The sequence below is a fragment of the Lagenorhynchus albirostris genome, chromosome 2, assembly GCF_949774975.1.
Source record: "Lagenorhynchus albirostris chromosome 2, mLagAlb1.1, whole genome shotgun sequence".
Lineage (NCBI taxonomy): Eukaryota > Metazoa > Chordata > Mammalia > Artiodactyla > Delphinidae > Lagenorhynchus > Lagenorhynchus albirostris.
Genome location: NC_083096.1, coordinates 90,573,855 through 90,600,768, shown reverse-complemented (window position 1 = coordinate 90,600,768; position 26,914 = coordinate 90,573,855). Strand labels below are relative to the sequence as shown.

Sequence of the window (26,914 nt, the reverse complement as noted above, 5' to 3'; positions counted from 1 at the left end):
GGCGGCGGCGCGAGCAGGTCTATGGTAATGAGCCGCCGCTGCTGCCGCCGCCGCCGCCGCCGCCGCCGCCGCCGCTGCCGCTGCTCTGCAGAGCTCGCCCGCCCGCCTGGGAGGCGAGGGAGCGTGGGGCTGGGCCCGGGGCCGCGGCGACAGCAGCAGCAGCAGCGGCGGGGACGCGGGGCACGAGCGGGCGGCGCTGGGCCGTCGGGGGCGGCCGGGGCCGGGCCGGGGTCCGGGTGCGCAGCTCCGCGGGAGCAGGTGGGCTATCCCGCGGGAGCGAGGAACACTCCGAGGATCTGGGGGCCGGCAGGGCCAAGGGCGCGCGGGGTCCGCGGGCGCAGGTGGCGAGAGCCGGGTGTGCCAGTGGAGGCGCGGCGCCAGCCCGTGGTGGTCGGTGTGACCGGGGCGCGGGCCCGGCTCAGGGAACGGTGGGAGCCCGGGCTCCGGTGAGGCATCAAGGAGCAGGCCCCCGGGGACTGGCGCCCTGGCCTGGGCATGAGGCGCGGCGGGGCGGGCAGGAGCGGGAGGAGGAGCCGCCGCCGCCGCCGTTGACCCGGCCGGCCGGGAAGAGGGAGAGATGCGGAGCCCGGCGGCCCGCGCCCCACTTCCAACACCACTGCCGCTGCTACTGCTCCTGCTGCCGCCACTACTGGGAGACCAGGTGGGGCCCTGTCGTTCCCTGGGGCCCGGGGGACGCGGTTCCTCGGGGGCCTGCGCTCCCGTGGGCTGGCTCTGTCCAGCCTCATCCTCGAACCTCTGGCTCTACACCAGCCGCTGCAGGGATGCGGGGACGGAACTGACTGGCCATCTGGTGCCCCACCATGATGGTCTGAGGGTCTGGTGTCCAGAATCCGGGGCCCACATCCCCTTGCCGCCAGCGCCCGAAGGCTGCCCCTGGAGCTGTCGTCTTCTGGGCGTTGGAGGCCACCTTTCCCCACAGGGCAAACTTGCCCTGCCCCATGAGCACCTGTGCTTAAAGGCCCCACGGCTGAGATGCCAGTCCTGTAAGCTGGTGCAGACCCCAGGGTTCAGGGCAGGGGAAAGCTCGGCAGAAGCGTCCATGGGTGGACGTCGGAAGAGGAATGTGAATACAGCCCCCCAGTTTCAGCCCCCCAGCTACCAGGCCACAGTGCCCGAGAACCAGCCAGCAGGTACCCCTGTGGCATCTCTGCGGGCCATCGACCCAGATGAGGGTGAGGCAGGTCGGCTTGAGTACACTATGGATGCCCTCTTCGATAGCCGCTCCAACCATTTCTTCTCCCTGGACCCAATAACCGGTGCAGTAACCACAGCCGAGGAGCTGGATCGTGAGACCAAGAGCACCCATGTCTTCAGAGTCACGGCGCAGGATCACGGCATGCCCCGACGCAGTGCCCTGGCCACGCTCACCATCTTGGTGACTGATACCAACGATCACGACCCTGTTTTTGAGCAGCAGGAGTACAAGGAGAGCCTCAGGGAGAACCTGGAGGTGGGCTATGAGGTGCTCACCGTCAGAGCCACAGATGGTGACGCCCCTCCCAATGCCAATATTCTGTACCGCCTGCTGGAGGGGCCTGGGGGCAGCCCCTCTGAAGTCTTTGAGATTGACCCTCGCTCTGGGGTAATACGAACCCGTGGCCCTGTGGATCGGGAAGAGGTGGAATCCTACCAGTTGACAGTGGAAGCAAGTGATCAGGGTCGGGACCCCGGTCCACGGAGTGCCACAGCTGCTGTTTTCCTGTCTGTGGAGGATGATAATGACAATGCCCCCCAGTTCAGCGAGAAGCGCTATGTGGTCCAGGTGCGGGAGGACGTGACCCCAGGAGCTCCGGTACTCCGGGTCACAGCCTCGGATAGAGACAAGGGCAGCAATGCCCTGGTGCATTACAGCATCATGAGTGGCAACGCGCGGGGACAGTTTTACTTAGATGCCCAGACTGGGGCTCTGGACGTGGTGAGCCCTCTTGACTATGAGACGACCAAGGAATACACCCTACGGGTTCGAGCACAGGATGGCGGCCGCCCCCCTCTCTCCAACGTCTCCGGCTTGGTGACAGTGCAGGTCCTGGATATCAATGACAATGCTCCCATCTTCGTCAGCACCCCCTTCCAGGCTACTGTCCTGGAGAGTGTCCCCTTAGGCTACCTGGTTCTCCATGTCCAGGCCATCGATGCTGATGCTGGTGACAATGCCCGCCTGGAATACCGCCTTGCGGGGGTGGGGCATGACTTCCCCTTCACCATCAACAATGGCACAGGCTGGATCTCCGTGGCTGCTGAGCTGGACCGGGAAGAGGTTGACTTCTACAGCTTTGGAGTAGAAGCCCGCGACCATGGCACCCCAGCACTCACTGCCTCGGCCAGTGTCAGCGTGACCATCCTGGATGTCAATGACAATAACCCGACCTTTACCCAACCAGAGTACACGGTGCGGCTCAACGAGGATGCGGCCGTGGGCACCAGCGTGGTGACGGTGTCGGCCGTGGACCGTGATGCCCACAGTGTCATCACCTACCAGATCACCAGCGGCAACACCCGAAACCGCTTCTCCATCACCAGCCAGAGTGGGGGGGGGCTGGTGTCCCTCGCCCTGCCGCTGGACTACAAGCTGGAGCGGCAGTACGTGCTGGCTGTTACTGCCTCCGATGGCACACGACAGGACACAGCACAAGTGGTGGTGAACGTCACCGACGCTAACACCCATCGTCCCGTGTTTCAGAGCTCTCACTACACGGTGAATATTAATGAGGACCGGCCAGCAGGCACCACGGTGGTGCTGATCAGTGCCACAGATGAGGACACAGGTGAGAATGCCCGCATCACCTACTTTATGGAGGACAGCATCCCTCAGTTCCGCATCGATGCAGATACAGGTGCTGTCACCACCCAGGCCGAGCTGGATTATGAGGACCAGGTGTCCTACACCCTGGCTATCACTGCCCGGGACAATGGCATTCCCCAGAAGTCTGACACCACCTACCTTGAGATCCTGGTGAATGATGTGAATGACAATGCCCCTCAGTTTCTGCGGGACTCCTACGAGGGCAGTGTCTATGAGGATGTGCCCCCCTTCACCAGTGTCCTGCAGATCTCGGCCACTGACCGTGACTCTGGCCTTAACGGCAGGGTCTTCTACACCTTCCAAGGAGGCGATGATGGAGATGGTGACTTTATCGTAGAGTCCACGTCAGGCATTGTGCGAACACTGCGGAGGCTGGATCGTGAAAATGTGGCCCAGTACGCCTTGCGGGCATATGCAGTGGACAAGGGGATGCCTCCAGCTCGCACGCCCATGGACGTGACGGTCGCTGTGTTGGATGTGAACGACAATCCACCTGTTTTTGAGCAGGATGAGTTTGATGTGTTTGTTGAAGAGAACAGCCCCATTGGGCTGGCTGTGGCCCGCGTCACAGCCACGGACCCTGACGAAGGCACTAATGCCCAGATCATGTACCAGATCGTGGAGGGCAACATCCCTGAGGTCTTCCAGCTGGACATCTTCTCTGGGGAGCTGACCGCTCTGGTGGACTTGGACTACGAGGACCGGCCTGAATACATCCTGGTCATCCAGGCCACGTCGGCTCCCCTGGTGAGCCGGGCTACAGTGCACGTCCGCCTGCTTGACCGCAATGACAACCCACCGGTGCTGGGCAACTTTGAGATCCTTTTCAACAACTACGTCACCAACCGCTCGAGCAGCTTCCCCGGGGGTGCCATCGGCCGGGTGCCTGCCCACGACCCTGACATCTCCGACAGCCTGACTTACAGCTTCGAGCGGGGAAACGAACTCAGCCTGGTCCTGCTCAACGCGTCCACGGGCGAGCTGAGGCTGAGTCGGGCACTGGACAACAACCGACCTCTGGAGGCCATCATGAGCGTGCTGGTGTCAGGTAAGGAAGGGCCCAGGTGACATGGGGATGGGGGTGGCCCGTGGGGGAGGGCCTGGAGAGCCATTCAAGGCGGAACTGCTGACCCGCCTCTGTCCCCGGTACTGGCCCGGCGGTTGAGGGGTGAGAAGCAGCTTGGAAAGGAGCCCTAGACATCCTGGCAGCTGTGCTGGCCCTGCCCGCTGCCCCGGGCTGCAAGACCTGGCTGCTTCGGTTGGCCGCCCCCTGCCTACCAGCCTGTGACGTGGTGGGGAAGCGTTGTGAGGCTGCCCTGGTGACGGCTGCCAAGAATTGTGAAAAAAGGCGCGTGGAGGACTGGGGTCCGGGAGAGCTGGGGGAGGGATGGAGAGGACCGTGGCCAGGAGAGGCGAGCCGGCGGTTCAGCGCCCCTTCACGCCCGCCCACCGGGGTCTCCCTGTGATCTCATACAGCCTGTGACAGAGCTGAGGCCGGGGGGCACAGGGTTGCCACTTCGGGGTCAGGACCCTGCAGTCGGGCCCCTTCTGGCTCCCGGCTGAGCCGCAGACCGGCTGAGGGGGACTTTGTCTAGGACATTCTTTTCCCTCCAGGCAGAAAGAGCCTGGCCCGGCTCCCCCTTCAGAGCTCCCACAGGAAGTGAGGCCACAGCTCATTGTCTCTGTCCAAACAGACCCCACTGTCAGAGGTTGTGGTTCGGGGTCCGGCTTGGGGGAGGGGCTGCAAGCCCGGGGCAGGCTGCAGCCTTCTGGGTCCCCTTGCTGCCCCACGGGCTGGCTGTTCTCAGACGCCAGGCCTTCCCCGCAGGCCGTGAGAGCCTGGGCTCAGGGGATGGGGTGTGGGGACCGCAATGGGCCAGGGGATTGGTGGCCTCTGAGGGCACAGCCCCCTGATCCAGTGGTGAGAGAACAGAATCCTGGGGCATGGGAGCCTGGCCGGGACCTAGGCCGGGCATTCCAGCTGCTTGGCCAAGCGCTCAGCCTGCAGACTCCCTGGACAGAAGGGCTGGGGGAGGAGAGTTGGGGTGGGGACGACATCCTGTCTCTTCTGTCAGCTGCAGGGAGTGGGCAGCAGCAGCAGCAGTAAGGAGGGGGCCAGCCCCAGGTTGCTGAACCCCTTCCCCAAGCCTGGGAACAACTGGGACCCTCATGAGGGCTCACTGTTAGCTGTGCCCTGGGGATGGGTGGGTCAGGGTACCCTCACTCCAGACACATCAGGGAGGGGAGAAAGAGAAGAGCCTGCCGGGCCTCACTTCCACCCTGGGGAGTCTGGGCCAGGATGGGAGTGAGAGGTGTGCAAGACACAGGGTGTGGCTTCAGCTCCCCACCCCCTCCACTCATGGTCCTTCCGGGGACTCATGACTCCCCTCCCCACTCCTCAGGTGGCCATCAGAGCCAGGGCACATGAGCTTTTAGAGGTCACGGACAAGGCTCTGTGCATCTTGAAGCCTCAGTTCCTCTCCAGGAGGAGTAAGTGGGAGCTGGAGCTCCCCTATCTTGTCCTTCTCTGTGCTGGGAGGCAGGGGGAAGGAGTGGAGAGGAAGGGCCTCTCCCTCCTGTCCATCCCCAGTCCGCCCTAGGTGATGGAGGGATGGGCAGGGGCCCCACCCAGCCTTCGTGCTCCTACCAGAGCAGAGCCCCAGACCTCAGCTCCCCTAGAATAGAGGGGGAGGCCTCGGCTGACCCTCCAGCCCTAGCCCCACCCTCTCCCCTCAGCCCTGACCCTTGGAGGCAGTCACCACGGCAACCCCAAAGTTCAGGGAGGCTGGGGTGAGGGGGATTGACTCCTACTGCCCCTTTGTTTTCCTTCTCTTGTTCTTTGTCTCTGCTTTCTTTCCCGCCTCTGCCCCTGGGGGCCCTTCTGCACGGCCCCCTCCATTGCCCTCTCCCCATCTCCTGTGTGACTCTCTCCTGCTTTCCCACTTTCTCCACTGCTGGCTCTTTTCCTGGGCCTTTGTCTGCCCCTGTTTGGTCTCTGTGTTTATGCCTCTCTGATTTCCCCCTCTCTTGTTCCCTGTGGCTGCAGCTGCCCCAGCTTGGGCCGGACGGCTCCCCTGAAGCCTGAATTCTCCTTGCCTCTTCCTTACCCTGCTAGGACACACAGGAGCTCCTGTCCATGTCCTGGTCATTCCCCAGAGTGGCAGACCCCCTCCAGGCCTACAACTCCCACTGGCACATCTGCCAGGGGAAGAGGGGCTTGGAGTCTGATTCTGCCACAGTCTGGGACTTGGCACTTTTCCAGGTGTGGCAGGTTGGGTTCTAGACACAGGTGGGGTTTCCTGGAGTCAGGGCCCATCCCACCCCTTTTCTTCCCAGGAGGATGGCTCAGGTAATGCAACCCCCCACCCCTGTTTCCACCGTTACCTTTTGCACCTGAGGGGTGACCCAGGTCAAGGCAGGAGAGAGGAACAAAGAAGCAGCAGAGAGCAGTAGGCTGACTGCTGGGATGGGGGAAAATAGCGGAGGGGGCAGGTGGCCACAGATGGTGGACCAGATGGGAAGCAACAGAGACACACTGGGCAAGGGGCGCAGGCGGAGCCTGGGATGACGGAGGGGGGACATAGGGAGGAGTGCTTGTTCCCAGGGCTGAGTGGTGGTGAGGTTTCTCTTGACTGCCCCCTCCCCTCCCTGATTAGTTAGAAGTACTCTGTGTGGATTCTTGGGCTGCATTCTGCCCGGAGGGACTATCCCACCAAGGAATAACGGCACCAGGTACACAAGAGCCCTGTGCCAGCTCCATAACTAAGTGCAGGGGGGTCTGAAAGAGGGAGAACAGTAGAGCCTGAGGTCATAAATCTGGGCAGGCTTCCTGGAAAAGGTGAGTTTAGAGCGGGTTAGAAAACCAGGAGGGCCGTGGGCTGGTGTCTGGATAGGCCAGGTAGGAAGGAACAGCTTGTTCAGTAGCAGCAAGGCAAGAGAAAGAGGAGCAAGTGAGTGATGACAAACAGGCTTGCTGGTGAGAGCAGGCGGGCCTTGCATTCTCAAGCAATGCGGCTGGAGGGCAGGTGTCAGTGGGCCGAGGACACGGCTGAGATGGGTGTCTGGCTTTAGCCTTCCCAGCCGCCAGTGCAGTTAGCCACAAGTCGCTGTGACACAGAAGCAGGATCTGTTCCCAGATCCCTTTCCTACTCCCCCCCCCCCGAAATACCAACTCCTGTCCCATTCCTGCTAGGGTGTCCTTTTTAATAGCTACCCGGGCCCCTCCTGCTGTGTTTTAAAGGCCCTTTCTTCATTATGGAGACCAAATAAATTCTCATGAACATCTTACTGAACACCTACTATGCGTAGGACATTGTAGTAAATAAAAAAGATGAATATCCTTTATAGCCCTGCCAAGCCATTTCCCTCTCCCCTTGGCCTCCAGCTTTCATTTTGAGCTAAATAAAATCCATTGCCATGTATTTGTGCATTCAGGTGTATATAGTATTTCGGGGCTTAGGGTGTGTAGGTGGAGTCAGAAGCCAGAGTGTTAGTACTTAGCTGTTTATAGGTGAGTGTGTGGCCTGGGGGTGTGACAGGCACTCGGCTATAATGCGGTTAGCCAAGTGGGCGATGAGTAGCCAGAGGCCCTAGGGCCGGAGGAGAGGTCAGCCCACTGGGGCTCTTGTCTGGGGCTCAGGGTGGAGAGCTGCCCAGGCCCTTCCATCTCTGACCCCCAGAACGCCACAGCATCAGGCCAGTGGGTGGTGCTACCACCGGTAAGGTGGCTTAGCTGGATTTCCTGGGGTGGGGCCCCCCAGGCTACCCTCTGCAGCCCAGAGAGTTGGGCGGGAAGAATGCTTTGTGTGGGGTGTTGCCATGGGGATAGCGGGCCTGAGCCCAAGCAGCCGTGGGGCTCAGTGGGAGGGGGACTGGGTGGCCCACTGACCCAGTTCACCCTCCATTCTCTACTGCAGTGGGGGAGGGGGAACGTGGCCAGGGTCAGAGTTATGGTAGTGTTGAGAAATAGAGGCTGAGGGGGCAGAAGGATTATATCTGTGGGTCTCTCATGGTGCTCTGGGCCCTGTAGGAAGGTAAGAAAAAGGCGAAATAAGATTCTTGTGCGGGAAGGCACCTGGTCTGGTATAAGGGAGCAGGACCTGTGGCTTGGGCAGGGAAAGGTGCACAAATATTAAAAGATGTGTCCGTGCTTCACAACAGAGGGTTTCTGGGAAGTATGCAATAAGAAGTTCTGAAAATCAATCCCCTTAAGTGCCCATGCGGGCTGAGCCGTCATGGATTGACTCTCCCTCAGGTGAGCTACACATAACTCCTAGGGCACCTTTATGCCAATTAGAAAAGAGGACCCTTTGTTGGCAACTAGGCAATGCAAGAGTGTGCAGGCGGGATTTCAGCCCGCACTCATTCCCTCCTCCGGCTGCTCCTGCCCGGGGCCAGGTCTATGGCTTGGCAACCCTGCCCTCCCCAGGTGCTGACCGTCTCACCTCTCCGCAGATGGCGTGCACAGTGTGACCGCTCAGTGCGCACTGCGCGTCACCATCATTACCGACGAGATGCTCACGCACAGCATCACGCTGCGCCTGGAGGACATGTCGCCTGAGCGCTTCCTGTCGCCCCTACTGGGTCTCTTCATCCAGGCCGTGGCCGCCACGCTGGCCACACCCCCAGACCACGTGGTGGTCTTCAACGTGCAGCGGGACACGGACGCCCCAGGCGGCCACATCCTCAATGTGAGCCTGTCGGTGGGCCAGCCGCCAGGGCCCGGGGGCGGGCCTCCCTTCCTGCCTTCTGAGGACCTGCAGGAGCGCCTGTACCTCAACCGCAGTCTGCTCACGGCCATCTCGGCGCAGCGCGTGCTGCCCTTCGACGACAACATCTGCCTGCGCGAGCCCTGCGAGAACTACATGCGCTGCGTGTCGGTGCTGCGCTTCGACTCCTCCGCGCCCTTCATCGCCTCCTCCTCCGTGCTCTTCCGGCCCATTCACCCAGTCGGGGGGCTGCGCTGCCGCTGCCCGCCTGGCTTCACGGGCGACTACTGCGAGACGGAGGTGGACCTCTGCTACTCGCGGCCCTGCGGCTCCCACGGCCGCTGCCGCAGCCGTGAAGGCGGCTACACCTGCCTCTGCCGCGATGGCTACACCGGTGAGCCCTCACCGAGGGAGGGGGGACCCCTGGGGGCGGCTCTGGGGGGCTAGCGCCGCGGTGCCAGCACAATCAGGCTAAGGACAGGGGTGGCCTCGTTCTTTTCCAGAGTAAGGTACAGGGTACACTGGCCATTCACAAGTCCCACTTGCTCTTTCACAACCACCTATTGAGGAAGGCAGAGAGGGGACCCCTTCTTCTCGGCCACCTACCCAGCCCCCACCCCCAGGTGGTGTAACTGAGGTCAGCTCTAGAGCCAAGCGGCTTGCATTTGTATCCCAGCTTTGACAATACTAGCTGGGTGACCTTGGGCAAGTTACTTAACCTCTCTGTGCCTTAGTATTTTTTAAGTGGATGATGAATCTATTCACATGATAAGGTGGTTGTGAGGACTGATTTAATACGGGTAAAGACCTGGCCTGTAGGAAGTGTTGGCTGTGATTTAAGGGAACGCTGAGATCAGGTGACTTGCTCCAGGTCTCATCTGGATTAGAGATGCGGCTGGGCCTAGTACCTGATCTCTCCCCACTGGTGAGTGAGTTACCTTTCTGAGCTGCAGCAAGTGCTTTTTTCCCTAGGTATTGAGGGGAAGGCACAGAAGAGCTGGGGAAACTGGAGGGTTTGGGTATGGGGATAGTGGTTTTCAGATTATCGCACCTGTGTGTGACCCTGAACAGAATAGCCCCACCCTTGCCCAGGTGTGTAAAACAGCGTCCTGACCAAGAGGCCTCCCTGTTGGCCTGTTTCCAGGGGTCCTTACACATCCTGTCCCAAGCCTCTCCCTGGGATGCTCACTGCCTCTGCTTTGTGCTCCTGTGCTCCCTGCAGGCTCCTGCTTTTCCTCAGGACATCCCCTTCTCTCCTCCATGGGCCCTTCCTTCCCAGATGCCTTAGGGCTTGCTCCCTCTCCTCCAGAGCTATGCCCACTGGCTCTGCCAGCAGTGGTAGGCAAGCCCCACTGCCACCCCTGCTGCATCTTCCTGCCCAGAACTTGCCAGACTTGACTCCTCTCAGCTGCTACTGTGGGTGGAGGGGCGGGTGGGGAGCAGAGGGGTGGGCTTGGGGGAGGGGAGGGAAGTCTTTGTCCAGGAGGATGGGGTAGGGGGGTGCTTAGAGTAGGCGAACAACAGTTTCCATGGAAACTAGAGCCTGTCACTAGGCACTGGAGCTGAGAACCTATCTCTAGAATCTGGGAATGGGGAGGGAGAGAAAAGGGTGGATTTTTCCATCTGATATTGTTGGAATTTTCATCTCCTCCATTGAATCCTGGTCTGCTCCCAGGGCTCAGTTCCCTACTCTGTCAGCATCTCCCAAGTGCACAGAGGTCCTCAGTCTGGACCCCAGGGCTCAGGGTGGGAGTTCCCTGCCCCGTTTCTGGAAAGTCCCCAGCTTCCTGCCCACACCATCCCATAACTCCGACAAATCCAAGTGGAAGCCTGGTCTTATCCCCAGGGAGGGAAACTGATCTTGGTGCCTGACAGGGACAAAAGCAGCAGTGGGAGGGAGGGAGGAAGCAGGGGTTGGCAGCAGCCCTCATGCTGTCCTGCAGGCCCTTGCCTCCATGCGCATTCACCCCTGAAGGGGCCGGAACACCCCTAAGCTTGCGTGGTAGCCCTGATGCCAAAGGCTGCTAGGACCTGGCCCTTATAATCAGCGACCTTGTGGACCTGTGCTCTCGAGGTCCAAAGAGGGCTATGGAAGGGACTGGGAGCCTCAGGGAACTCGCAGGACAGCCGTATATGGGATTGTGGTGAGATCAGCCCAGTGCGCCACACACAGCACAGAATGGCTGAGTTTGCACATGAGAGGAAGTGGGGATGCCTGGGAGAGTTTGGGGGTATTATGGGGGTCACAGGAGACCACGGAGGGATCACTCGATGCAAAAGAGTCCCAGTTCTCCAGGCACTTGGTGCTCACCTGCCTTACCTCTTGCCCAGGTGAGCACTGTGAGGTGAGTGCCCGCTCAGGCCGTTGCACCCCGGGTGTCTGCAAGAATGGGGGCACCTGTGTCAACCTGCTGGTGGGCGGCTTCAAGTGCGACTGCCCATCCGGAGACTTTGAGAAGCCCTTCTGCCAGGTGACCACGCGCAGCTTCCCCGCCCGCTCCTTCATCACCTTCCGGGGCCTACGCCAGCGCTTCCACTTCACCCTGGCCCTCTCGTGAGTTCCTGGGTGCTGGGGGTAGGGGCCGGGGGGGGAGTCTGGTGCCTCCTGTTCTGCGGACGAGGTGGGAAGTCAGGCAGCAAAAGTGCCCAGAAGAGGTTGTTGGCAGAGCCAGGTCTGCACTTGGAATTGCCTGTGCAGTTGGCCAGCAGGCCTCCTTCACCCACCAGGGCCGTCTACGCTCCTCCCACCCCACCCTCAAGGGTGGGAGCTAGGATGCCAAGGTTCTGCTTCTGGTCCTGGTTTGGGCTCATCTTCCACACTCTAGCCACATGGCCCATAGCCTCGGCCAAGGAGTCAGCCCTCTGGAGAGTCCTGAGTAGGATCAGGGCTGGTTAGGTGGCTGGGGTGCTGGCATCCAGGTGGGTGCCCCATTGCGTGCCCCCATCGCCCACTCCTACTCAGGTTTGCCACCAAGGAGCGTGATGGGCTGCTGTTGTACAATGGGCGCTTCAACGAGAAGCATGACTTTGTGGCCCTCGAGGTGATCCAGGAGCAGGTCCAGCTCACCTTCTCTGCAGGTGATCCCACTTGCCCCATGTCCTTGCCCATCTCCTAGAGGCCCCGTGTCTCTCAGCCCTTGACCCCAAGGCACACACTCTCCCAGCCAGATCTGGGCCCAGCCCAACCATGAGCATCCCCTCCCCATTCCCAGCCCTCATCTGGTGTCCCAGCTCACCTGGGTCCTTTCCCCAGGGGAGTCGACCACCACCGTGTCCCCGTTCGTGTCCGGAGGGGTCAGTGACGGCCAGTGGCACACAGTGCAGCTGAAGTACTACAATAAGGTGGGTGTGGGAGGTGGTCAAGGAGCTGGAGGGTTCTGTCGTTGGCTCAGGAGCTCACCTAGACCTGGGTGGCGCTGCCTCCCCAGGGGCTGGTCATGGCACTTCTGGCTGAGATGGGGGAAGGGAGGGGTGGAACTTACCATCTTGCTGGGCATTCCCATTCCGCTGGGTGGTGTAGATCCTTCCTGTTCTAGTAGGCAGAAACTTGAGTAGACGCTGAGGAAGGTAAAGTGCGTAAGTCCTGTGAGCACACATCAGTGTGCATGTGTGTTTGTATATGTGGGGGAGGGTGTACACATAGGGGGTGAGTTAGTGCCTGGCCCGTGACCTGATTGGCTCTTGCCCACTCTTTCCCATCTCCGCCCTTCCCTGTCCACAGCCGCTGTTGGGTCAGACAGGGCTCCCGCAGGGCCCATCCGAGCAGAAGGTGGCTGTGGTGACCGTGGATGGCTGTGACACAGGGGTGGCCCTGCGCTTCGGAGCTGTGCTGGGCAACTACTCCTGCGCTGCCCAGGGCACCCAGGGTGGCAGCAAGAAGTAAGCAGGGGAGAGGGCTGGGGCTGCGGTGAGGTGTGGGCCAGTCAGGGAGGGAGGGTTGTAGGGGGGCCTTTGGGGGCCCTGAAATGGGGACCAGTTCAGACGGGGGTCATCCCTCGCCTTGCTTCCCTCTGCCCCTGCTTAGCACTCTGTGGGGGCTGGGGTGGGAGGCGGGAGCGGGCAAGACTGGGGGACTAGAGCCGGGCCTCGTGCAGCGGTCTGGGGAGGGGCGGGTATCAGATGAGAGCAGCTCCGGGTTGAGGCTCCCCTTCCCCTGGCTGCTCTGCAGGGCCCCTTGGGCTCCTGGCCTGGCGGCAGGGCTCAGGGAGGAGGAAGAGCCGGAAGCACCCCACTCTCCCTCATGTCGCAGCCATTTTCGCCCCCCCAGGTCTCTGGACCTGACAGGGCCCCTGCTGCTGGGCGGGGTGCCTGACCTTCCTGAGAGCTTCCCTGTCCGAACCCGGCACTTCGTGGGCTGCATGAGGAACCTGCAGGTGGACAGCCGCCATGTCGACATGGCCGACTTCATTGCCAACAACGGCACCGTGCCCGGTATGGGGGCTGGGGTAGGGGCGAGGCCAGGGGCCCTACGCAGAGGAGGGGTGTGCCTGCTGCGGGGACCCCTGCACGTGGCGGGTCTCAGAGCCCCCTCCAGCCACTGCCACAGGTTTTCTGTTGGGAGCCTCCACCTGAGCGCCCTTCTCTCCACTCTAGGCTGCTCTGCCAAGAAGAACGTGTGTGACAGCAACACTTGCCACAATGGGGGCACCTGTGTGAACCAGTGGGATGCCTTCAGCTGCGAGTGCCCTCTGGGCTTCGGGGGCAAGAGCTGTGCCCAGGGTAGGGGGCAGCCCTCAGAGGTCGGGGCCTGGGAGCTGTCAGCACTGCTGGGAACACTGGCAGGGTCCAGGCAGGCACTGGGCAGGGCCCAGCTGAGCTGGGCTGTGGGTAGAAAAGCGTGTCTGGGCAGAGCCTTGAGAGGGTAGCACGGGAGACAAAGGGCCCAGTCAGAGGCAGGCCTGGGCACGGTGTGGTGCGGGCCCAGGGCAGGTGAATGCTCTGGGGGGCGGGGCTGCCGTGGAGAGTGGGCACTAGGAGGGACAGTGCCCTGCCTCCCAGGGAGCCCCCCCTGCTGAGCATCATACCCCCTGGGGCACTTGGGTGCTCCGCCTCTCAGAGTCTGCCTTTATCTGTCTCCCCAGAAATGGCCAACCCGCAGCGCTTCCTGGGCAGCAGCCTGGTGGCCTGGCATGGCCTCTCGCTGCCCATCTCTCAGCCCTGGCACCTCAGCCTCATGTTCCGCACACGCCAGGCCGACGGCGTCCTGCTGCAGGCTGTCACCAGGGGCCGCAGCACCATCACCCTGCAGGTGATGCAGAGAGGGGTGGGGCAGGCGGGCCCTGGCCAGGGTTGGTCAAAGATGGCTGGGCGGGGCCTTTCCCTGGAAAGAAAGGCAGCTAGGTTCGTTTGGTGGATCACTGCTGCCATCTCTTGGGCCCAAGGGAAATAATACCTTTTCCTCTCTGGCCTCAGCTGGGCAGCAGGATGGGTTTGGTGGTCCAGGAAGGAGGACAGTGGGCTGGAAGAAGAACCCATTAAGGCAGTCTGCTGACCCTCTTTTCTTCTGGTGCCAGCTTCAGGAGGGCCACGTGGTGCTGAGCGTGGAGGGCACCGGACTCCAGGCCTCGTCTCTCCGGCTGGAGCCAGGCCGGGCCAATGATGGCGACTGGCACCATGCACAGCTGGCACTGGGAGCCAGTGGGGGCCCCGGCCACGCCATCCTGTCCTTCGACTATGGGCAGCAGCGGGCAGAGGGCAACCTGGGCCCCCGGCTGCATGGGCTACACCTGAGCAACATTACCGTTGGGGGAGTGCCTGGGCCGGCCAGTGGTGTGGCCCGTGGCTTCCGGGGCTGTTTGCAGGTAAGCCTCCTGCCCTGCCTTCTCATCTCCAATAGCTGGAGGCTGGAGGCCCGCTCCACAAAGGGCCAACACTACCTTGTCCATCCCAGGGTGTTCGGGTAAGCGAGACGTCCGAGGGTATTAGCAGTCTGGATCCCAGCCGTGGGGAAAGCATCAATGTGGAGCCAGGCTGTAGCCTGCCAGACCCCTGTGACTCGAACCCATGTCCTGCCAACAGCTATTGCAGTGACGACTGGGACAGCTATTCCTGCAGCTGCGATCCAGGTATGCCAGGGATCCAGGGAAATGGGGCAGGTTAGCAAGTGCGGGGCGGCGACGGTTCACTCTGGCTCTGCCGTGTGACCTGGGGCTAGTCACATCACCTCTCTGAGCCTCTCCTGCACTACAAAGCCAGAGCCAGCTGGTATAGCTGCTCAGGATAGAAGGGGATGGATGAAGGCAGGTTTGAAGAAAGTGCTAGGGGAAGGTGGGGATTGAGCCTCTCCTGTCCTTCTGGTCCCAGGTTACTATGGTGACAACTGTACTAACGTGTGTGACCTGAACCCATGTGAGCATCAGTCCGTGTGTACCCGAAAGCCCAGTGACCCCCATGGCTATATCTGCAAGTGTCCCCCAAATTACCTTGGGCCATACTGTGAGACCAGGTAAGTGGACCATTGCAGGCAGCAGCAGGTCCCAGTGGCACTGCCTGTGTCTGCTGTGTCCCTCAGAGCACTGAGAACATGGCTGAGCCACAGCCAGGCTCGGAAGGGCCACACATGGCTACACCAGACGGGTGGCACAGGGAGCCCATGTCTGCCTGGTCCTTCTCCGCAGGATTGACCAGCCTTGCCCCCGAGGCTGGTGGGGACACCCCACATGCGGCCCATGCAACTGTGACGTCAGCAAAGGCTTCGATCCGGATTGCAACAAGACAAGCGGCGAGTGCCACTGCAAGGTGACAGCCCCGGCCTAGGCCTCCATAGCGGCTGCCTTGGCCTCTGTTCTGTACCTCCTGGGCCCTTGGGGGGGACAATGAAGGAAGACTCTGCAGAGAGCTGAGGGCTTATGTGCCTCTGCTCCACTAGGGCGGGCAAGGGGCTGTTTGTCCTCGTGTGTCTGGGGTGTGGGGCGTCCAGGACCTATACTTAACCAGTGAGCTCTGGGTCAGCTATACTGGTTGTTTGCAGCCTGTTCTGATTGGTGTCTCATTGATGGATTAAACTCCAAAACATTACCAGTTGTTACATATTTTGAATGTACCGTTCTTGGTGGGGACCTGAGGTCAGGGAGCCTCTCTCCAGAGGGGCCACAGTGAAGGATCCATGAGCATCCAGGGAAAAGAGCCTGAGCCAGTGACCCCATCCTCCCTCTCCCCTCCCAGGAGAACCACTACCGGCCCCCTGGCAGCCCCGCCTGCCTGCTGTGTGACTGCTACCCCACGGGCTCTCTGTCCCGAGTCTGTGACCCTGAGGATGGCCAGTGTCCATGCAAGCCAGGTGTCATTGGGCGCCAGTGTGATCGCTGTGACAACCCTTTTGCTGAGGTCACCACCAACGGCTGTGAAGGTAGGGCTCTTGCGGTAGATGGGTGGCCTTCCCTGCTGTGTGCCAGGCCCTGGTGTCCCAGGGAGGCCAGGAGCAGGGGCTGGTTGCAGGCCCGAGGCTGCACAGGGAGGGCTGGGGAGCCTGGCCAGAGCTGTAGGGGGACAGTTGCTCCTGAGTGACGGTGTGTGCTTCCCTGCAGTGAATTATGACAGCTGCCCACGGGCCATCGAGGCTGGGATCTGGTGGCCCCGTACCCGCTTCGGGCTGCCTGCTGCTGCCCCCTGCCCCAAAGGCTCCTTTGGTAGGTGCTGGAGGCCCAGAATGTGAGACTGAGGACTTGGCCTTTCATCAGTGGGGTGAGGGTGGGGAGCCCCTGGCTACTGATCATAGGACCCCACTTTCCAGCCTCCAGGTCCTGGGACTCCATATCCCATGCTTCCTTGGCTCACTGTTCCCCTGCTCCCAAGGTTGCCTAAATGAAAGGTGCCTATATCTTGGACTCTTAACAAAAGTGCTAAAAAACCTGCAGTGTGCATGGCACAGGGCTGGGTGCTAGAGATTCAAAGATGAGTCACACAGGGTTCCCGTCCTCAGCTCACCACCTAGTGCTGGAGTTATGCCACTAGAAAGATGGTCTGGGGAGTAGGGGAGGTGAGGTGCTGTCCCAGGCGACCCAGCCGCAGGATGGGGGCTGGCGCTGGTCCTTGGATTGACGATGACCAGAGTTCAGAAGTAGAGAGTGAGTGGCAGGGAGCTCAAGGTGGTGGCTGGAGAGGGACAGCCACGTCTGGGGGCTCAAAGGGACCACATGTGCCGCAGGACCACGTGTACTGCAGGACCACGTGTGCCCCTGTAGCCCTTTTTTGGGCTGATCCTACAGAGGTGTTGGCTCTGGTGTTCTCCACACGCGTCTCCCTGTTTTCACCTGCAGTACAGGATGGCAGGGCCCTTGTTTGGTTGTCTCCTGCTTCTGGTCCATGAGGGGCTGCCCCCCAGCAGAACTCAGCCAGGTCTCGGCAGCCTCCTGTGTCTCCCCCTGAGGCCTGCCCTCCTGGCTGCCTTCCCCCAGGGACTGCTGTGCGCCACTGTGACGAGCACAGAGGGTGGCTCCCCCCAAACCTCTTCAACTGCACATCAGTCACCTTCTCAGAGCTGAAGGGCTTTGTAAGTGGAACTTCTCATCTCCATCTCCTTACCCCTGCCCCCTGCCCTGGCCCAGTATGACCTGCCTGCCTCCCCAGCTTTGAGAAAGGGGACTCTGGAATTCCAGCTCCTGTCTCCCAGGGCCCCCACCTGGAGGCCATTTCTCCCCTTTCCTGAGTCCTTTTACTCTAGAGTTCCAGTTCTACTCTCTGGGTACCTCACTCCTGTGCTGACCCCCCAGCCTATCTTGGTCCCAGGCTGAGCGGCTGCAGCGAAACGAGTCAGGCCTGGACTCGGGGCGCTCCCAGCGGCTGGCCCTGCTTCTGCGTAACGCTACCCAACACACGGCTGGCTACTTCGGAAGTGACGTCAAGGTGGCCTACCAGCTGGCCGCTCGGCTACTGGCCCACGAGAGCACCCAGCGAGGCTTCGGGTTGTCCGCCACACAGGATGTGCACTTCACCGAGGTGGGGCTTGGAGGGGGCAGGAATGGCTGGGTGGGTGGAGGTCACGGTGAGTGAGCCTGCTCCTGGCCACCTGGGGGCAAAATGGGGGGCACTCCCCACCCCTGCCTTTGGGGAGCTCTCAGCCGGCATGAGGCCCCCATGAGACCCTCTGAGCCATGGCCCAGCATATGGGTAACTTAGAGCACCTCTTCCCAACCCTTCTCATAGCAAGGCGCCCATAGAAAATAACGTTTGTACTGGGGCCTGGTCTGATCAGGCTTCTCGGAGGAGAGGCCCTGCCCATCGTGCCAGGACAGGGAGGAACCAGCATCTAATAACATCTGTGTGGGAAACTCTTAGAGACTAAGGAGGAAGGGTTAGAGGGAGGGGCATGGTGGGGGGGCGAGCCAAGGCTGGTCTAGGTACAGGCTGGGGCCTGGTGCTGGGGACGAGGACTGAGGCTTCAGGCACAGCCCACCGAGACCGTGCCCTCCCCCAGAATCTGCTGCAGGTGGGCAGCGCCCTCCTGGATGCAGCCAACAAGCGGCACTGGGAGCTGATCCAGCAGACAGAGGGTGGCACCGCTTGGCTGCTCCAGCACTATGAGGCCTACGCCAGTGCCCTGGCCCAGAACATGCGGCACACCTACCTAAGCCCCTTCACCATCGTCACGCCCAACATTGGTGAGGCTGCTGCCAGGGTGGGAGGGTCCAGGGAGAGTCTCTGGTAAGGGCGGCCGTGCCAGGGGCCTGCCCACCTCACCGGGGGTCTGACCTGTGACCTCTCCCTAGTCATCTCTGTAGTTCGCCTGGACAAGGGGAACTTCGCTGGGGCCAAGCTGCCCCGCTACGAGGCGCTGAGAGGGGAGCGGCCCCCGGACCTTGAGACAACGGTCATTCTGCCTGAGTCCGTCTTCAGAGGTCAGTGGGGGCCAAGGGGTGGGTCAGGGGCCAGGCCAGGGCATCTGCGCAGGACCCAGCTGAGTGGACAGTGTCCCCATCCCAGAAACGCCCCCCATGGTCAGGCCTGCGGGCCTTGGAGAGGCCCAGGAGCCAGAGGAGCTGGCACGGCGTCAGCGGCGGCACCCGGAGCTGAGTCAGGGTGAGGCGGTGGCCAGTGTCATCATCTACCGCACCCTGGCTGGGCTACTGCCCCATAACTACGACCCAGACAAGCGCAGCCTGAGGTGAGCGGCTGAGGAGACGAGTCGGGGGGAGACAGGTCGGGTGGGTGAGGCACAGAGAGGGCCCAGGGGTTGGGGGCATCTCAGAGTGATTGGGGCGTCCTCCAGTCACGCGACTACCGTGGTGACTGTGTGCCCACCTGCCCCGCGCCAGAGTTCCCAAACGCCCTGTCATCAACACGCCCGTGGTGAGCATCAGCGTCCATGACGATGAGGAGCTTCTGCCCCGTGCTTTGGACAAGCCAGTCACGGTGCAGTTCCGGCTGCTGGAGACGGAGGAGCGGACGAAGCCCATCTGTGTCTTCTGGAACCATTCGATCCTGTAAGCCTGCACTGCCCTGCCCCCAAGGCTTTGGGCGGAGAGCTCAGGCCCCTGGGCACCCCACCCTTCTTGTCTCCTGACCCTGCCTCCCTCACGCAGGGTCAGTGGCACAGGTGGCTGGTCAGCCCGAGGCTGCGAAGTCGTCTTCCGCAACGAGAGCCACGTCAGCTGCCAGTGCAACCACATGACGAGCTTCGCTGTGCTCATGGACGTGTCCAGGCGGGAGGTTGGACCCACCAGGGGTAGCTGCAGAGCTGGGGGTGGGAGCCAAGGGCACTGGACTAGGTGCTCAGGCCCCACCCTTCCTAAGCCCTCTGGCTCTCTGCCACCCACCCTGCAGAATGGGGAGATCCTGCCACTGAAGACACTGACCTATGTGGCCCTAGGGGTCACCTTGGCTGCCCTACTGCTCACTTTCCTCTTCCTCACTATTCTGCGTGCCCTGCGCTCCAACCAGCACGGCATCCAACGGAACCTGACTGCCGCCCTGGGCCTAGCTCAGCTGGTCTTCCTCCTGGGAATCAACCAGGCTGACCTCCCTGTAAGATGTTCCTCCTCACGCAGAAACCTTCCCCAGTGCCCAGCCCTCTCAGGCTCCCATACGCGTCCTCCCCAGCGGCCCCCTCAATCCCTGCTCCTGCAGTAGTGACTGAGCCAGCCTAGTGCCTGGCCCCCAGTTTCCCCCTCTCTAGCTCCCCCTTACTTCCCCAGCACCCTAGAGGTACCTTCCTCTGGCCCAGACTCCCCCTGAAGCACCTCCCAACACCCAGGCTCTCCTCCCCTGTCTGGCGAGAGCAGGACCCACACTCTGGGTGTGCCTTGGTCACTGACTGGGCGCGGCCTGGGCCCTCAGTTTGCCTGCACAGTCATCGCCATCCTGCTGCACTTCCTGTACCTCTGCACCTTTTCCTGGGCTCTGCTGGAGGCCTTGCACCTGTACCGGGCGCTCACCGAGGTGCGCGACGTCAATGCCGGCCCCATGCGCTTCTACTACATGCTAGGCTGGGGTGTGCCCGCCTTCATCACAGGTACCCGCACCCCCGATCCCGGGCCTTGAGGTTCTACATCCCTAGGGCCTAAGTCCATCTTCATGCCACCTTCTCCCACTCCCAGCCCAGGCCCAGAGGCCCACATCCCTATGCCCAGGCCAGGTTCTCCACAAGTATCCCTCTGGTTTAACTCAGCTATTGACACCCCGACTCAGGGACAGGGTCCCCCATCCTGGAGAGGACGGCATGGACATATGGTGGGCAGAAGCCTTCATCCCCTGCACCTGGCCCTAGGAGCCCACTTGACCGCCTGACTGATTTCCAAGTCCCTGATCACCCCTTCCCCGCTGCTGTCACCAGGTCTAGCCGTGGGCCTGGACCCGGAAGGCTATGGGAACCCTGACTTCTGCTGGCTCTCCATCTACGATACGCTCATCTGGAGTTTTGCTGGCCCCGTGGCCTTTGCTGTCTCGGTAAGTGCTGGAAAGCGGCTGGGGGCGAGCAGGCTGAGTGTGACCTCAGGATCCCCTTTGGGAATTGCTGAGGCCTCCATAGGGTGGGGTGGAAGCTGTCTGTTCCCTGATGGTCCCCCTCACACGTCCCCCTCCCCTGCTAGATGAGTGTCTTCCTGTACATCCTGGCGGCCCGGGCGTCCTGTGCTGCCCAGCGGCAGGGCTTTGAGAAGAAAGGCCCTGTGTGAGTATGGGGTGTGGGTGCCGTGGCAGTGGACGGGCATCGGCACGGGAGGCCTCACGGCCAGACTCACAGCCCGCCCCCTCCCCAGCTTGGGCCTGCGGCCCTCCTTCGCTGTCCTCCTGCTGCTGAGCGCCACGTGGCTACTGGCACTGCTGTCTGTCAACAGTGACACCCTCCTCTTCCACTACCTCTTTGCTGCTTCCAATTGCATCCAGGTACCTGGTCCGACCCATGCCCTGTGGGAGGCCGGTGGAATTGTAGGTGGGAAGCTTGGGTATGAGGTGCCTTAATAAGCACTTAGACACTTGCTGCTTCTTGCCTGTCAGGGCCCCTTCATCTTCCTCTCCTATGTGGTGCTTAGCAAGGAGGTCCGGAAAGCACTCAAGTTTGCCTGCAGCCGCAAGCCCAGCCCTGACCCTGCTCTGACCACCAAGTCCACTCTGACCTCGGTGAGGGAGCCGGGGTCAGGGAGGTGAAGGGGTCATGGGGAGTTGAGGGGGAAGAGGCAGGAGGGACAAAGGCTGTGCTTTTGTCCCACTTTTTCTCCATCTTTATATCCTTTCCTGGAAGGAGGAAGGGGTGGTGAAATGGTATGTGTGGCCTGGGAAGAAGGGGCCTGGGGTCGGGGAGGGGGATTTTTGACTTGGGAGGGATGGGAGCAGAGCTTAGAATAGATGAGGGAGTAGCCAAGACAGGTAATCAGGTCATAAATGCCCCACACCTGAGAATCCCTTGTGCCTCTTGGTAAATCTTCCGTGCCTCCCAGAATGCTCTCAGGAGATAATTCCTGGTGCCATCTTTTGCCAGCAGACCCTTATACAGCCGAGTCCGGGGCACTTGGGGTGCGTAGAACTCGCACAGCTATGGCAGAGCTACAACACTACTAGGCCCTGAAATGGGGGCAGCAAAGATGTGGGGCCTCTCTCTTCGGTCCTGGGCATGTGGTGGGGAGAACTTAGGGCAAGCTCCCTCGGCCCCTCCGCTTTCCCGGGGCCACCCCTTCCGGCTCACCCATGTACTGACCTCCCTGTTCCCTGCCTAGTCCTACAACTGCCCCAGCCCCTATGCAGATGGAAGGCTTTACCAGCCCTACGGAGACTCAGCAGGCTCTCTGCACAGCGCCAGCCGCTCGGGCAAGAGTCAGCCCAGCTACATCCCCTTCTTGCTGAGGTGAGCTCTGGGGATGGGACAGTTGGGGAGGGGAGAAGGGCACCGGGCATGCTAGACCCAGGCCAGGCTGCTAGGAGTTGCGTAGCACACACCATGGCCGACATGGTGGCAGCTTGAAGTGGAAGCAGTGAGGAACATGGGGAAGGAACTGGAAAACCCAGAACAGAGAAGAGAATGGGACACCGGGTGAGGGGCCAGGCTGATGCCTCCAGCATGTCTTGTCTTCTTAGGGAGGAGTCCACGCTGAACCCTGGCCAAGGGCCCCCTGGCCTGGGGAACCCTGGTGGCCTATTCCTGGAAGGTCAAGACCAGCAGCATGGTGAGGACGGAACCTCCTGACGGCCAGTGGTGGTGGAGGCACAGCTGCCTCACTTTTGTTGAGGGTGGGCAGTGGCGGATGGGCTGCCTGTGATCTCTCCCACACTTCCTAGATCCAGACACAGACTCTGACAGTGACCTGTCCCTGGAAGATGACCAGAGTGGCTCCTATGCCTCTACCCACTCATCAGATAGTGAGGAGGAGGAAGAGGAGGAAGAGGCGGAGGCCACCTTCCCTGGAGAGCCGGGCTGGGACAGCCTGCTGGGGCCTGGGGCGGAGAGACTGCCCCTGCACAGTACCCCCAAGGGTGGGTCAGCGCAGGGTTGTGGCCTTTGGGGGCAGTGGGAGGGCAGAGGGGCTGGGATTCCTGGGAAGCAAGACTAGGGTGGTGACTCTCCTAGCCGTCTGTCTTCTCTGGGCCTCATCTACTTCCTTTCTCCACCAGATGGGGGCCTGGGGTCCGGGAAGGCCCCCTGGCCAGGAGACTTTGGGATCGCAGCAAAGGACAGTGGTGGAAATGGGGCTTCTGAGGAGCGGCCGCGGGAGAATGGAGATGCCCTGCCTCGGGAGGGGTCCCTGGGTCCCCTTCCAGGCCCTTCTGCCCAACCTCACAAAGGTGAGCAGGGTATGCTCAGCTGCATGCTCCCCCATCAGCAACCTCACTCCTCACACTGGCCTGTGGCTGGCAGGGCTCTCGAGGGCAGCCCCATGCTCCTTCCACCTGCTCCTCATGGCACCCGCCCTCTGGCCCACAGGCATCCTCAAGAAGAAGTGTCTGCCCACCATCAGTGAGAAGAGCAGCCTCCTACGGCTACCCCTGGAGCAGGGCACAGGGTCTTCCCGGGGCTCCTCAGCCAGCGAGGGCAGCCGGGGTGGGCCCCCTCCCCGCCCTCCACCCCGGCAGAGCCTCCAGGAGCAGCTGAACGGGGTCATGCCCATCGCCATGAGCATCAAGGCAGGCACGGTGGATGAGGACTCGTCAGGCTCCGAGTGAGTGTGGCTGGGTGGGCGGGACAGGGTGCAGCCCCACAGAGGCCCCGCCTCCAGGCCTCCCAGGCCGCTCAGGTGGGCAGCAGAGTGTGGCCCTTCAGGCCACATGCCCACAAACATGACGCCCTGTGGGGTCAGCCCAGCCCAGCATCGGGCAAAGTGAGGGAGGGTGGGGAGCTGGGGTTGCTTTTCTGTTTCCTTCTTCTGGTGAAAGCTTCCCACTGTCTCCTCTGCTCTGACTAACCCTCTGTCTGCCTTTTCTGTCACTTTCCTTTCCTGCCTCTCCAGATTTCTCTTCTTTAACTTCCTGCATTAACCCTGGGCCGGTGGTTCCTACACCCTGAGGCTCCCTTACGCTCCCCAGCTGCACTCATGCTCCCACTCCTGTCTTGTGCTTTATCCCGCCCCTGCTCCCCCTGCCTGCCTGCCTGCAGCAGCGACGAAACATCCATCTGAGGAGCCTGGGCCTTGCCGGGAGGGGCACCCACCCCACCCAAGGCCATCTAGTGCCAACTCCCTCCCCCACCATCCCCCTCACTGCACTTTGGACCCCTGGGGCCAACATCTCCAAGACAAAGTTTTTCAGAAAAGAGGAAAAAAGAAATTTAAAAAAGGAACTCCACTCTTCATGACTTCAGGGATTAATTTTTTTTATACGCTGGAAATTGACTCCCCTTTCCCTCCCCAAAGAGGATAGGACCTCCCAGGATGCTTTCCCAGCCTCTCCTCAGTTTCCCATCTGCTGTGCCTCTGGGAGGAAAGGGACTCTTGGGGGACCTGCCCCTCGTTTGCCATCACCAAAAGGAAAGGACAAAGCCACATGCACCCAGGGCATCAAGCCCTGCGGGCCGCACCGGGCAGGCCTCAGTGCGGTGAGGGCGCAGGGCCGAGGGCACTCCTCACCCCGCCTGTGCCGCCCCTTCTAGGAACTGAAAAAGCCCTGTCCGGAGAGGGGGCAGAAGGACTCAGCGCCCCCAGACCCCCAAATGCTGCATGAACACATTCTGAAGGGAACCCATGCCCCTGGGTGGCGGCCGGGCCACCCCAGCCCCTCTCCTTTCCCTGGACTCTGGCCATGCACTGCAGCCCAGGTGTTTGCTCAGTTCGCTGACCCAAAAGTGCTTCATTTCCCTGCCCGCCCCGTGCTGGGGAAGGCCAGTCATGTGTTAAGTTGAGCTTCTTTGCTATTGTGTGGGTGGGACAGGGAGGAAGAGGACAGATGGGGCTGGCACGGTTGCCCCGTGCTGTCTCCAGCCCAGGTCTCCAGTCTGGGTTCCAGGGTCCACTCGCCCTCCTCTGAGACCAGACAAACCCCACTGACCTGCTGTGGCCTCTGAGACATGTTCTATTTTTATCCCCTTCTTGGAATTGGCTCTCTTCTTCGAAGGACCAGGTCCCTGTTCCTCTTTCTCCCCCTCACCACCCAGCTCCCTGCGAAGAGAGTTAATATATATTTTTTATTTATTTGCTTTTTGTGTTGGGATGGGTCCAGTCCCAGGGGGTCTGATGTGGCCATCAGTCAGGTGGGGTGTGTACCCAGCAGTCCTGGCGAGGGGGCCTCAGGCCCTTCCCCTTGCTCCAGGCTGTCATCTCCCCACCTCTCCCTCCCTCCTCAGTTTTGCCAACTGCTGTTCATCTGAGTCACCATTTATGCTGAGCATGTATTCCAGACTTGTCACCCATTTTCCTCTGGAGCAGGTGGCTAGAAAAAGAGACTATGCGTAGAAAAAGTGTTCCTATTTCTCATTTGTAAGGCTGGTCTCTGGCTTTTCTGCCATGGATTCTTTCCCTGGCCTCTCCCCTCAGCAATCCTGCAAAGGGTTAAAAACTTAACTGGTTTTTACTACTGATGACTTGACTTAAAAAAATACAAAGATGCTGGATGCTAACTTGATACTAACCATCTGATTGTACAGTTTGATTGTAACTGTAAATATGGTAGCATTTTGTGCTTTGTTTTTTTCAGTTCTCCATGCCACTGAATAAAACTAGTTCTCTGCGGGCTGAGCACTGTCATCCTTTCCTCCTGTGTGGGGCCCTCTCCTTCCAGCGTGGGGAGGCCTGGTCGCTGGAAAACACGAGCAGGCAGGGCCCTGGAAGGGCCAGGTCAGGGGACTCAGATATCCTCTCGACACCCCCAGCAGTGTCCCCCAAATAGCCTCAGTACTGAGTCCCGTCCTGGGAGCAGAATTCAGGAGGCAGGGAGGGCTGAGAGGCTGGTGGGAATTGAAAGGTGCCCAGTGACTAGGTACATCCTAACTTCATTCCTCTGGGCGGTCTCGTGTTTTTCCCCATCGGAAATGAAGCAACTACTCATACTCTAGCCAGCTGTGTGCTCTGCCACATTACTTCTGTTCCCAAGTTTTGTGTTTTTCGAAGGTCTGTTCAACAAACTAGATAGGGAGTTCACATGGGGGCCACAGAGGGGAGTTGTTAAGAACACAAACCCCGGAACCAGACTGAGTGACTTAATCTCTCTGAGCCTTAGTTTCCCTGCCTGCAAAATGAGGATGATAATGATTTGTGCCTAACTGAGCTTTTATGAGAATTAAATGAGTTGACATATGTTAGCGCTTAGAACAGTTCACAGTGCATAGTAAGAGACCAAGAAACCCTGGCTTCCTTCCCTGGTGCTACTGGGGAGGGGGGTGAAGATAGAGTGCATAAAGAGAAAAGACAGAAAGCTCGACCCAAACGGAAGGAAGTAAGCAGGTAGTGAGCTAGAAGGGCAGCCGTGGCAGGCAGGCCTCCTCCCCCGCAGATGCTGCCTCCTGAACGTTGCTTAAACAGATCTGCAGTGGGATTGGAGGGGCAGTTAACGAAACCCTAGACTGACTTAAAGGGCGAAAGGAACATGCCTTGCCTTGTCCTCTTCGGCCACCAGGTGGCAATAGCATGCGGGTCTGCTGCTTGTTTTGCCCCTGAGGACCCACCGGGGCCTGGCTCACACGCAGGCCACACGAACATGCCATCTGCTGGCCACACCTAAGCGTGTGTCTGGGCTTGCTTCTGTCAGACACCAGTGCAGGACGCGGTTGGGAGACGCACCCGAGGTCTTCCTGCCCCTGCCAAATGTTCTCCAGAGCCAGACACTCTGTCTGTCTCCACACACCCTCCCCCAACTCAGTGCTTGGAATCCCAGAGGCTCAGGGAAAGGTGAAAGTGTAGGCAGCTGTCACTGCGATATAGGCGAATGTGTTAAACGAACCTTAAGATCAGCTATAAAAAGAAGAAAGCCACGGGGGGGGGGGGGGCCTGGCCCAGGAACAGGGGAAGGGCGTTTTAGTGCCTCAGAAGGGGGCCTATCAGCATGTAAACCTGGGGGGGCGGGGCACGAGCTGGAACTCACTCCCTTGGCCCAGTTGCCCGACTTCCTTAAGTCAGGGCCTGGCCTCCAAGGAGGAAATGTCCTCTCAAAACTCATAAGGAATTGGGCTGGTTCTGGCATTTCCAAGAATCGAAGGCTGTGAGAAAAGGGAGACCCCCTAGTTAATCTGTTAAATGAATCTTTTGTCATTCATTTAACAAACACCCCCCCCATCTTGCACTCAAATATTTTTTCAATAAATGAATAGAACTCTCCACCACATACAAATCACAACACTAGGCACTGCAGAGGTTTATAAATCCTGGCGCCAGCCCTCAAGTCTAGTAGGGGTAAGAAGAGGAGAACACCAACAATTCTAAAGACGTAAGGCAGAACATAACAAGGTGCTCAGGCATCTTCTGCCTGAGGCAATCAGCAAACCTGAACACCAGGGTACCCACCCGAGGGCCCCCTCATCCCATAAGTACAG

At 60.5% G+C, this 26,914-nt stretch overlaps 1 protein-coding gene across 7 annotated transcripts; it reads left to right on the top strand.

Annotated features, from left to right (window-relative positions):
• Window positions 1–282: 282 nt before the first annotated feature.
• Window positions 283–25,115, top strand: CELSR2 (cadherin EGF LAG seven-pass G-type receptor 2). Of its 7 annotated transcripts, none has more exons than XM_060139449.1 (34): window positions 283–3,872; window positions 8,279–8,926; window positions 10,864–11,086; window positions 11,495–11,610; window positions 11,786–11,874; window positions 12,254–12,411; window positions 12,800–12,963; window positions 13,126–13,251; window positions 13,614–13,780; window positions 14,046–14,333; window positions 14,423–14,597; window positions 14,836–14,977; window positions 15,150–15,270; window positions 15,697–15,880; window positions 16,059–16,160; window positions 16,929–17,023; window positions 17,260–17,469; window positions 17,948–18,131; window positions 18,240–18,368; window positions 18,454–18,634; window positions 18,786–18,953; window positions 19,053–19,179; window positions 19,294–19,494; window positions 19,807–19,981; window positions 20,303–20,415; window positions 20,559–20,638; window positions 20,727–20,853; window positions 20,965–21,087; window positions 21,681–21,808; window positions 22,039–22,127; window positions 22,240–22,434; window positions 22,573–22,743; window positions 22,883–23,117; window positions 24,044–25,115. In XM_060139449.1, exons 1-34 carry the CDS (start codon window positions 578–580, stop codon window positions 24,048–24,050), a joined length of 8,736 nt encoding a protein of 2,911 aa, XP_059995432.1. In that variant the 5' UTR covers window positions 283–577; the 3' UTR covers window positions 24,051–25,115. The 7 variants fall into 7 exon arrangements, 6 of the variants coding, with proteins under 6 accessions (XP_059995432.1, XP_059995431.1, XP_059995430.1 ...); XM_060139448.1 differs by having other exon boundaries at window positions 23,808–25,115; XM_060139447.1 differs by having other exon boundaries at window positions 23,552–25,115.
• Window positions 25,116–26,914: the final 1,799 nt, after the last annotated feature.

Coding starts and splice junctions, on each gene's coding strand:
- CELSR2 (XM_060139446.1), top strand. CDS start 578: ATGCGGAGCCCGGCGGCCCGCGCCCCACTTCCAACACCACTGCCGCTG. Junction 17,470..17,947: donor AGGATGTGCACTTCACCGAG/GTGGGGCTTGGA, acceptor GCCCTCCCCCAG/AATCTGCTGCAGGTGGGCAG. Junction 18,954..19,052: donor TTCTGGAACCATTCGATCCT/GTAAGCCTGCAC, acceptor TCCCTCACGCAG/GGTCAGTGGCACAGGTGGCT.